This window comes from Bombus bifarius, unplaced genomic scaffold, assembly GCF_011952205.1.
Source record: "Bombus bifarius isolate JDL3187 unplaced genomic scaffold, Bbif_JDL3187 scf7180000007973, whole genome shotgun sequence".
Lineage (NCBI taxonomy): Eukaryota > Metazoa > Arthropoda > Insecta > Hymenoptera > Apidae > Bombus > Bombus bifarius.
Window position 1 is genome coordinate 5,918,990 of NW_022884359.1, and position 11,316 is coordinate 5,930,305.

The following is an 11,316-nucleotide window of genomic DNA, read 5'->3' on the forward strand; positions in this document are numbered from 1 at the left end:
AGATGAAAAAATTCTTTTAACGTGTGGTTAATCATTTATTGGGGCAGTAAATGTATAAAGGTCACGAAAAAAAACATGATAAATCGTATGTAGGGAACAAAAGTTAGAGATTTTTTGAAATTTTATGGAGAAAGTCATTAAAAATATCTTAATTTTTTGTTTAAATGGACGTATTCTTACATTACATTACGTATTTTTTACTTATATTATTTTATATTAGAAATATAAAGTCTTGTAACGATAAAAAAATAATTATTTTCTAAATCGGTCACACTATCATAACATTACAATTTTATTATCAAAGGGATAAAAATACCTAGTTATTATATAACGTACTTAAAAATTATTATACTTAGATAGCAATAATTAGAAAGGTGATTTTATTTGTAATTGATTGTATTTATTACGTCGTACATACTAAAAAGGGATGTATTAAAAGATAAATGAAAACTTATAACCTTTTATTATCTGGGTTTGCTCTCCGGACTCTCCGTATTCGTGGTTAACGAGCCATCTGAACTATAACAAACTTTCTACAAAAATTCAATTGAATTTACAGTTATATCTCATCCACGTAATTAATAACAATTTTAATAATTGAAATTACGTACTCTGATGGGAACATGCTCCTTTCGATGACACGATAACATCGCTGAAACCGATTTATTTATTTTCCTTTTCCTGGAAAAATAATAAAAGATATAATTGCTTAAGGCTTAAATAACTTTTTAGAACCTGTTTTAGATTTGCCATCAATATTTATAACAAGCAGAAAAAAATCAAATGATCTACGAAATAATTATCCAATCATTACTTTAAATTTACTTATTATAACACATAAATCTTTGAAAATAATAAATTAATCGTAGGAAATTGATTTTCTAAAGTGATAATCAATAAATATTAAATAAATACTTACTGATAACTTCTGCTACTATGACTAACGTCGATCGTGTCTTTGCTAGTATAACTAATTGCGGCTAAACAACGTTCCTCGTCCATACGATCTTGACAACCTCCATGACATTTACCAAACCTGTTCTTCCAATAATCCTTAATTCTCTCCAGCAAACTCTTACGAGGTGATTGTGTTGGACACGTATCAGGTTGGCAGTATTCTTTATTTTCGTACAAAACAGCAACTCTAAATTAGAAAAATAGAAAATTTTCTTTTAAAAAGCCGTTGTATGTGTAATATCACTAAATTAGAAAAATCAAATTTTAATAGAATGTTAAAATCTATGGAAAAATTCATCAAAAAATCATTGTATTTGTTTCTTATCGCTTTGATTTTCTTTTAATCTCAAATCACTATAAAATATTTTGGTGTGAAATTGTTTGAGAGCATATTGAATTTTAAAATTGTTCTTCTGTAAACAGCGAGGAATATCATTTATCATGTCTCTTCGTATATTATAACATTGTATTTTAATAAAATTCCTCCCTTGTAAAGTATGCAAAATATGATTCAGTATATTTTTTGCCGAAAAAAATTTTTCCCCGTAAAAAATATTTACTAAAACATACGGAGGATCCTGTGGTTCATATGAGACGCACTCGTCCGAGTGTTTCGTAAGGAATCTGTAGCAGACCAAACTCAAGCCCACCAGCAACCACACTAGTAACGCGCTCACCACTGCAATCGATATTAATTCGGCCGTTCCTAGTGGGACTCCCGTTTCCTCTTCTAGAACGAAGGAAGGAACGAGACAACGTTAGAAAGCAGAAACCAATAAAAAATTCGACGGTGATTGAAGTGCTGCTTTCTCTCGTCACCTTTGTACAGAGGTGGCACGGCTTCCTCGGGCTCAATAGTTTGTTGCATGCCTGTTTTGGGCATAATCTCATACGTTCCACTTTTTGCTCCCTTAGTAGGACCGGTTCCCGCGCCTGACATGGAAAAACGATGGGTTATAGGGAACATCTAGCGCTGGAAAATTGCTAATAAGGAAAAGAATCGAGCGACGTACCTGCTTCCTCCAACGAGGCGATCACCCTCAATACACCGCCGAACGCCGGGTACCATTTCTCATCATCAAGGTGTCGTTGCACCTGGAAAGGCGATGAGAGTCGTCTAATGCTTGTTGCTCAAGTTTGAGCAATGTAGAATCAAATAAAGCTATGGTAGAACCTTAATTATTAAAACACTGATCGATAGGCTGTAAATATTTATGAAAATTTACATTTTAATAGGCATAATTAAAGAAACGAAACCTAATTATATGTAGACATTCTGTATGCAATGCAGCTCAGTGCTGTATTGAATTAGAGAATTTCGGATAAACATTGTTCAAAACAATCGATTTTAGAACAGCATTACTCAAACTGAATTGCACAAAATAACATGCAATCTGAGAAACCTTAAACAATATGATATTGCATGAAATATGTTAAAAAATATCGTTTAACCATTTATACCATTGTTTAATGATGGTTATAAAATGTTTTGCGAGGAAAAGGTTTCTTGATTGTAATTGAACAATTCCCTTAAGTATTTATGATATGTAAGGAAGATTGCCACTTTCGATCACAGCGACTCACAACGTACGGATTGCTGCAGCCAATCGTAAAACTCCCGATTAAAGGCCTCCAGCTCAGTTTTTTCTCTCGATTTCGAGACGATGCACTTCACGCTAGCTATGTAGTATTTGACCAATGCAAAAGTCGATCGTTCACTGTATAAAGACTGCAAGGTGTTCTTCTTAAAAGGTAACGCGATACTGAAGAAAAATTCTATTTTAATATCGTTAATATTGGCAATGGAAGGAAATGGTTCAAGTTGTCAATACCTATTTGGCTGTGTATCGTCGTCCAGGAAAGGAAGAGGGATGATAATCGATTCGTTGTCTCGATCAGATTCATCTTTGTGCCCTTCAAATAATGATAATATTATGTTTAAACAAATATCATCTTTTTAGTATTGGATTGTTTATTAAAATTAGGGATACATTATACTTAGCAAGTATTTAGTTTTTGTATTAATTCTGATGAACTCACTCGGATTTGTACTTTTAATTTTGTGCTTCGGAACATGCCTCTTTTTCTGCTTGAACGTGAAACGTTTCGTCTCTCGCCTGTTAGCGATCGAAGCTAATAAATAAATAACAGTTATATCAAACTGATCATTGCATAGAAACTAGCTTAAAAATTGTTTGAACTTTAGCTACATAATAGCTAAGAATAATGTTATTATTATCATTATCATTACACTATCTACAGTACATATCATTACAGTTACTGTTATCATACATATCATTATCTACATATTTCGACACAAGCCCATAAATTTTGTTAATTACGTTATATTCACATTCCGATTCATAAATCCAAAATTTAATTTCAATCAATATACAAAATAAACAATAACGGAATAATGCCTATAATTATGTTCCTCCAAACTTTTTAAACTTATACACACACGATTAATGTAAAATTGTTATTTTTCTGTGTTGGTACATAGCACTGCTATCTCTCATAACCATTTCAACACTTGTATCCATGAAACTTCCCTCCAAATTAGTACCAAATAAACCCATTACAGTATCCTAGCAATCTATTCCATTCCAATCTACAAAAAAGGCTATTTTCTCCAAACTTTCGATTGAAACAATCGCTATCGAATTGCTTAAAATGCCCATGAATACTTTACGAAAGTTAATAAACGTATTCTTACATGCAGAGTAAGTAATAACCCCATCGCACGCAACCGACGACGATTTCGGCGACGTAATCACTATCGCTTGAATCTTCGTCTGTTTTATCTTCTTCGAAGGATTTAGCCAACCAGCTCCGTTGCTTCGTAAAAAAACCTTCAGCTGTTCGTACAGTTCGAATAGTTTTCTAGCATTTCGGTACTTTACGTTGCCCGCGTAATAGGAGTGTTTGGTGAGGGGCAAAATGTAAACCTGCAAGTAACCGCCCATCGTGTCCGCCAGGGCTTTCAGCATCAGGTGCTTCGTTTTTCCTATCGACAGCTTACGCACGTTTTCCAGACAAATGTGAAAGTAATCCATCAGCAGCGCGATGTACCGATCGTTCTCATAATTTAGAACTTTCACCTGGAGAATCAGAGTAACCATAGATGGGCACGGTATAGACACATGGATATTTTTTTGAAGAGGAATCGATGATGGAACGATTTCAAGCTTTTTTTTAAAGTGGATAGGATGATACGTTTGATGGAAAGATGATACATTGAAGCTATTTGCGGTGTTAACACTTTATCATTTTGCGATATTTTTGTGGATATTTTAACAGTCCTCAACTATTTATCGCTATAAGACCATATTAAGAGCGAATTATTGAAACATAATTTATATTTGGTAGTCTTCATTGAAACATTGAAGCTTAAGCTATTGCTAAAATTAAACATTATTACAATATTTTTAAACTTAAATTTCGATGCGATTTGTCTTACTTAGGTTGGAATTATAATCTGTACCATGAGTATAACCCGATATTATACCCAACAAGTTGGGCAACCTTTCAAGAATAACGAAGTTCCGAGATTTATTTTTGAATGATTCTGTTCAGAGAAAAATTATCCGTTGGTCACGAATAAATTTGTATCATTATTTAAGATAACACCGCTTCATATCTTCTTGTTTAAATACAGAATTGTCCGTTAGTAATTCATTATTAATTTGAGCATTTTTATTATGTTTAACATATATGTACAGGTGATAGTGAATAAATTTTGTTTAAAAAAAGTAGGTAATTTATTATTAGTTGCATATGAAAAAATACATTTTAGAGATTTATTGAATAATAATATGAATTATACATATGTTATAAAATATACGTATTTGATTGAAGTATCATTATTTTCTTTATTAAAAATTTATTGATACGCCAAAAATGAAAAGATCACAAACACACAACATATTATAAAGAAGATAAAAAATATGCAAAAGAAGCAATAATGATACTTAGAATATTTTATGTTAAAATAAACTATATAGGATAGAAGAATACAATTTTAGTGATTCGTAACTAGCAGAACTAGGTTAAGGAGAGCCGTACCTTTGGTAAGAGATCTTGAAACATTCGTCGACTATTTAAGATAATAAATTCCTCCGTGGTCCAACAATGTTTAGCTGTATCACTTTTCTCAAATAACACCGTGCCAATGTTTTGTTCATGTTTGAAAGTATTAACACCCATCACCCTACATTCGCAACAGTAACGTGATGAAGCATATATTTTTAAATGAAATGTTATAGTCTCAGTTTCATATAATTAATTAATAATAACATTCTTCTAATTGTACAATTGAACTTTAAATAAAACAAGTATGATGTTGGTGTTTATGTTTATATACCTTCCTATATTAACGAGAATAGTTGCAATAAATACCGGAAAGAACCATAAAAAGCATGATTTCATAATCCAATCGGTAAATCCCGATTAGTACGATTTTCCCTTGGAAAATTTATGCCGATCCCTTAAGTATTCCCTAATCATTTCGTCACGGCTTCCTCTCGTTTGTTATGTGACTGTCTTCAGATTAATGAGTTGTAAATTGTGAATAATTTTAAGAGTACAAACGTTTGATAGGTATAATAGCTTCGATTTTGTCTTTGATCAAATGAAGATTGAGAACTCCGTTTTCTTTTCGTACTTAGGCGTGTTTATATTACAATTCATCTTTACATTGTATAAAAATTGATGAACTGTTTTATACACAACTAATTGTAAGTATACATATCCATATAACTCTTTCCGGTTTTTATAACATCTTGGAAAAAGTTAAAATATTAGGGAAAGATTAAAAACTCTTTACAATATATATATATATTTTTTATATATATATATTATATATAATATATATATAAAATATATATAATATATATATATTTATTTATTTATTTATTTATATATACACTTAATAATTACATAATTTAGATGCTACTTTTGAACATAACAAGAAATACAACGTAAAGTCATCAATGTTACTTGCAAGATTTTCATTATAAATCTTTCGAAGTTGCTCCCCTTGTAAAAATTGTCTTTGTGGATTCCTCCTTCCCATCTATTTAGGAAATTATCTTGGAATGAAAAATTATGTATTCGATGCCTTCATCTTGCACAAAAACCGCAAGTGCAACATTTTCACTTCGTCCTTGTTCAATTTCACTACACCTTCTTGGTTATCTATGGATAGCAGAGTGCCTACTGCTTCTCTGTCTTCTCCGATAATCACTTTGACTCGGTCACCTCGCGATGGAACTACCGGTTCTAACTCCTCGCAAATCAAATTCACTACTCTGTCTTCTACAGGTAGGAAGATTGAACACATGCCACCCTGTTCATACATATACGTAAGTAGTAAACAGATTTGAAATAAAAAGGTAATAAAATAAAAATAGTATATATATTAAAAAAAAATAAATGAAAATCGAAAGAAATATAGAAAAAAGTATAGCGAAATTAGTGTACATTATAACTAGATGTTTATACATTTATGGAAAATTTGAAAACGCAAAAATACATATAATACATACAGTATACAAAACATTGTATACAAAATATTCACAGTATAGTACTCCTTATAACAAATATTTAGTGGATGAAATAAATCTCTGATTAGATTCTGTCTCCTTGATTGCATTTACATAGACATGTATTTGCATAAACATCCGCAGTCTAATTATAAATTACATAAAACTAGTTTTATTAATCAAGAGGTAGAATACTTACGGATATTCCCCGAATAACACCTTGCTGTCCAGCTAACGCAGGATCTTGATGAGAGTCACGAATTCGAACCTCAATATCTGTTGTGTGCCATTCGGCTCCTCCAATGATTCCAGAACCGACATTTGTATCTAGACCAGCGCCTGGTGTCTGTGGATTGTATGGGCTACCTGCAACTCCTGGAAAAGAAAGAGTAGTATTAACGAACGAGCAAGAATAGTTTTAACGAACATTCTAATCTTCATTTCTAAAGCGCCAAAATAAAGAAAGGCATTTACCTGGAGTCATAGGACTGTAACCCATGGGTGAAGGTGTGGCAAAGGCTCCATGCGGACTAGTAGTATATCCAGTACCACTTGGCGAGGGAGTTGCAACGTATCCTGTAGGACTTGGACTTGCACTGGCACTTCCTGCCGGGCTAGGACTCGGTTGATATGAACTGAAGCTCTGCTCTGAACCGTACATCGTGCCAGGCGTTTGTGGCGTGAAAGGTCCAGTTGAAGGATAACCTGGCGCATAACCTGGAGATCCGCCTTCTTCCATACTATATCCATCGAAGTCGTTCGTTCTGGCAGGAGTATTTGTAACAGCTGGATCCCAAGCACCAGATTGTCCCGGTGTGCGTGAACCATCGTGGGATGGTGTCATCGAGCCATAATGAGGTGTACGAGAACCATCTGCGAATTTAGAATATTAAGATTAGTTCATTGAATTTAATCATATACTTGCTTGTATGCTTGTACATCTGTTTCAAATACTTACTTTCGTACATTGGTGTTTGAGAGCCATGCATGGGTGTTTTCGATCCATCTCTAGCATACATGGGTGTCTGTCCACCACCATATGCTGGTGTCCTGTTGTAGCTGCTGAAACCACCATCCTTTGTGAGTACAGCAACGTTCGCAATGTGAGATCTGTCCACGGAGATGGTCTGACAGGTGGAGTGTAATTCTACACGAGCAGTTGTCTCTGTAGCGTCTTTTACTATTCCAACATTTCCCTTATACGGCCCACCAGTTATTTTGATAGTGGTTCCTATCAATTCTCTGTCACGTCTGGCTCCACCACCACGACCTCTGCCTCTTCCACCTCCGCCACCTCTTCCGAAGCCACCTCCACTAGGATGCATTGGCGAAGCTATTCTTGGCGACATAAATCCTGCCACAGGTGAAATAGACGATATATTGGACTTATTTCCACCAGAAAGTTGCAAATGTCTCGTTTTGCAAACGAAGATTCCACCGTTGTCAACAAACATTCGCGAATGCAAAAATGCAAAGCTTCTGTACAAATGTTTTATTTCGCCGCCCCTTCCAGCGTGTGGACCATCTACCACTTTGACAATGTCTTTCCTTTGTATAGTGTTCTGTTGTGAGTCTAACGCCACCGCATTTCTATTCTCACGTCTCTTTGTGAGTCCCTGAGGTCTAGCTTCTATAACCTTGCCATGCATTGAGAGTACGTGAAAATTTTCACGTTCCAATCGAACAATTACACCCACGGTTTGTGCGTCTAGCTGTACTAAATCACCCCATTGAAATTGACCTAAACTGTCTACTCCAGTTGCCATATCCGAACAAAGTTGTAGATCTCTTGGAAGCACTTCTAATTCATGCATTGAAAGATCAGAAAACAAAACTACTCTATTTTGTTCGACTCGGACTATTAAACCGGTATCACCCTCATATCTTCCTGCAACAACCTTAACGTGGTCGCCCATAGTGAAATATTTTCGTAATTCAGACGCTTGAAATTCTAAGGCTTCTCTAAGCTCCTCATGTTTTGGCATAACCATAATCATGTTTCCATCTATAGAGACAATTTTTCCTTGCAAGTTAATCAATTCTCCCTCGCATACTTCGACATTGTCCCCTGTACTGAAAGAATGGGTCACCGTCGCATCTTCTTTATTACCCGCACCAGTTGCTGGAGTTCCGCTTAAATCTAATTCGACACCCTCGGGAGCCTCCTCGAACCTTTCTAGTTCAGATAATGTTGGTTTCACACCTTCTGCGATAATCGCACTTGTGGTAAAATTTTTATACAAAAATCCTTTTCTACTATATCTATTTCCTTCGAAAATCAAGAAGTCACCATCGCTAGTAACTTCTCCTCCAATAGCACGAATTGCTTCGGGGTCAAACGGTTTGGCTGCTGGTCTTCTTTTTCTCTTGCGTTTTAAGGCTTCAGATTCGCTTTGTGCTGTTCTCAAAGCTCCACGTGGTCTAGTATAATCAATTCTGGGCAACAATTTCAAATGAACCTGATTCTGTGCCAAGTCAACATAGTCAACTTGAGCTATGTCATCTTTATAAATGCCTCTTTTTAGTCTAACCCATTGTTTCGCTTTTAAGCCTGTCTGTTCTTTAACTACACGTAACACATCAGTCATCTCTTTGATCGGTACCATCTGTTGTTTCCAAATACCCATTCTTAGATTTCCTACGTTTTCGATGGCTGCCTTCACGTGTGGTTGTTTGTACGCTTCTATGTAAATATAACCCTTTACTCCTTCAGGTGCAACAATAGATTTTATTTGAAGAGGTTCATTTGAATATTGGTATGTTATAAATTTTCGCATTAACAATAGTACTGTTGCTTTTTCTTCTCCAATACGGCACTTTACCATCCACAGATTTGGATCTTTCACACCTGGCAGTAAAGTTTGTTGTGTGATTTCATCACTCATTTCTTCACCGCCATCACCAAAATGCCGAGTAGCAATAGATTCATCTGCATACTTTTTTCTAAGATATTCTTCTATTTCATCTTCCTTTTGAGAACTGTAAAAATTTGTAAAAATTAGTTTAAGGACAAAAAATCTTAATTAAGAATTATCTTAAGAATCTTAAAAATTTGAATAGATTTAAGGTACTTACTCCCAAAGATTAGTTCCTCTACGCCTGCCTTCAATTTCTCTGGCAGTAGGACCCAACTCGTCCACTTCATTTCCAACGATACCAATTTCTTGGGCACCTTCTTCCCATTCATCATCATCTTCAACTTCATCATCTACTTCAGCTTCGTCTATGATAAAATCACGATATTTGTCTTTTCTCCTTTTCCTACGAGGTCTATCATCGTCCTCCTCTTCTTCTTCCTCGTCATATTCGCTACTTCCTTCCAAATCTTCGCCTAAACAAGAATTAAAATAAATATTAATATGATAAAAGAAATTTATATATGTATTTATATTATTTGTCATTTACCTTCAGGTTCTTCCTCAGGCTCCACCATCTCTTCATCACCAGATCTTGCTTCCTCTGCTTCTTCTCCTCTACCATCCTCTGAACTGAAGATTCAATAAATCTTTTTAAATCATGATCAATTCCATTTTTAATAAGCAACATGATATACTACAAAATCTATTTCTGAATTTTTATCCAACATATACAACTAGGAATGACATACAAGTATTCCATATAGAAATATAAACTCGATGTGTAATTACAAAAGCATTAAAAAATATATAACAGTTGTTTCAATATTTTATTCCTTCAAAAAATATGGTTTATGTTTATATAAATTATTTATGAACAGAACTTCATTTTAAAGAGCACGTAGTTTTTGTACTATATACATATAATAGAAACAAATAGGTCGAATAGCCGTAACAATACAATTTCAATTGTTTATTTGCACAAAACAGTAAATCAACTAACATAAGATTAAATTTGTAAATAAGTGAATTAGTTTGGCTTCTTAGTTAGCACGGTGAAATAACAATCACGTGGATTTATATACATAGAGTCACTGATACAACTCACTGTATCAGCCATGATCATAAATATGGTCGTTAATTATCCGAAATCTCAAAATGGCACTTAGGTAAATTGTAAATTATGTACAAATTTTACAGTACAGTTTAGTTTATTAAATAATGATCTGTGTGCTTTAAATTGATATTTTTGAACTCTACTTGTTGAAAACTATCATATGACGTACAAATAGGTCACGAACTCGGTGTGCTTCAAAATGGAGTTTTCTCATAAAATATACATAAAATAAGTATTAATCTTACCCGCTGGCTGATCGAGACCGTGATCGCCACCTGCGTGGACTCCTCGATCGTGACCTGGACGGACTTCTACTGCGAGAGACGCTACGTGATCTTTCACCAGCGTTTCCACCATCGCTGCCAGCTGCGGATTTCACTGAATGGTTCTCTTCTTGATCACTTTCGCTGCCGCCAACTCCTCGATCGCTTTCATTATCTGATAGATTGCTCGCCTCTGAATCCGACATTCCACACGGAAATTATATCGAATTCACTTAAATACGAGTAATAGTACACTATGAAATGACGAGTTGGTTAGGGCACTGGTCAACAAAGCACTTATACGATATAACCCATACAGAGCACGTAGTGTAACTGGTTATAACCACGACACTCCCAATCTTACTGCGCTGGAGGGGAGGAACAGGATCTCTCTGCGCATGCGTGGCATATATACTTATTATTTGCAGCTACAATTATTTTTATACATATCAAAATTATTTTATTTTATTTTATTTTGTTATATTTTATTTTATTTTATTTTATTATATCAAGTAGAATACGCTCAGAATTTTGAATCAAAAACGTGATATTAAATTACAAAAATAATGTTTTTCAAACTA

The 11,316-nt window shown here is 34.4% G+C and overlaps 2 protein-coding genes across 2 annotated transcripts; both read right to left on the reverse strand.

The window, feature by feature from the left end:
• Window positions 1-310: 310 nt before the first annotated feature.
• On the reverse strand, window positions 311-5,765 carry LOC117216739. The gene is made up of 12 exons (XM_033463702.1): window positions 5,321-5,765; window positions 5,023-5,167; window positions 3,674-4,058; window positions 2,998-3,090; window positions 2,790-2,871; window positions 2,549-2,720; window positions 1,971-2,052; window positions 1,777-1,890; window positions 1,528-1,687; window positions 920-1,144; window positions 612-681; window positions 311-533 (listed from the first exon to the last, which is right to left on the reverse strand). The coding sequence occupies exons 1-12, from the start codon at window positions 5,383-5,385 to the stop codon at window positions 465-467; spliced, it is 1,662 nt and encodes a 553-aa protein (XP_033319593.1). The 5' UTR covers window positions 5,386-5,765; the 3' UTR covers window positions 311-464.
• A 78-nt stretch (window positions 5,766-5,843) lies between these two features.
• LOC117216243 (transcription elongation factor SPT5) lies at window positions 5,844-11,052 on the reverse strand. Its single transcript, XM_033462834.1, has 7 exons — window positions 10,718-11,052; window positions 9,906-9,988; window positions 9,576-9,831; window positions 7,459-9,479; window positions 6,975-7,373; window positions 6,700-6,875; window positions 5,844-6,304 (listed from the first exon to the last, which is right to left on the reverse strand). Exons 1-7 carry the CDS (start codon window positions 10,939-10,941, stop codon window positions 6,062-6,064), a joined length of 3,402 nt encoding a protein of 1,133 aa, XP_033318725.1. The 5' UTR covers window positions 10,942-11,052; the 3' UTR covers window positions 5,844-6,061.
• Window positions 11,053-11,316: the final 264 nt, after the last annotated feature.

Excerpts from the sequence above, each read along its gene's own strand:
- LOC117216739 (XM_033463702.1), bottom strand. The coding sequence starts at position 5,385 with ATGAAATCATGCTTTTTATGGTTCTTTCCGGTATTTATTGCAACTATT. Across the intron at positions 2,721-2,789 it reads GACGATACACAGCCAAATAG|TATCGCGTTACCTTTTAAGA; the intron begins GTATTGACAACT and ends ATTTTTCTTCAG. Across the intron at positions 1,891-1,970 it reads CGCCTCGTTGGAGGAAGCAG|GCGCGGGAACCGGTCCTACT; the intron begins GTACGTCGCTCG and ends TTTCCATGTCAG.
- LOC117216243 (XM_033462834.1), bottom strand. The coding sequence starts at position 10,941 with ATGTCGGATTCAGAGGCGAGCAATCTATCAGATAATGAAAGCGATCGA. Across the intron at positions 7,374-7,458 it reads TCAAACACCAATGTACGAAA|ATGGTTCTCGTACACCTCAT; the intron begins GTAAGTATTTGA and ends CTAAATTCGCAG. Across the intron at positions 6,876-6,974 it reads TTACAGTCCTATGACTCCAG|GAGTTGCAGGTAGCCCATAC; the intron begins GTAAATGCCTTT and ends TTTCTTTTCCAG.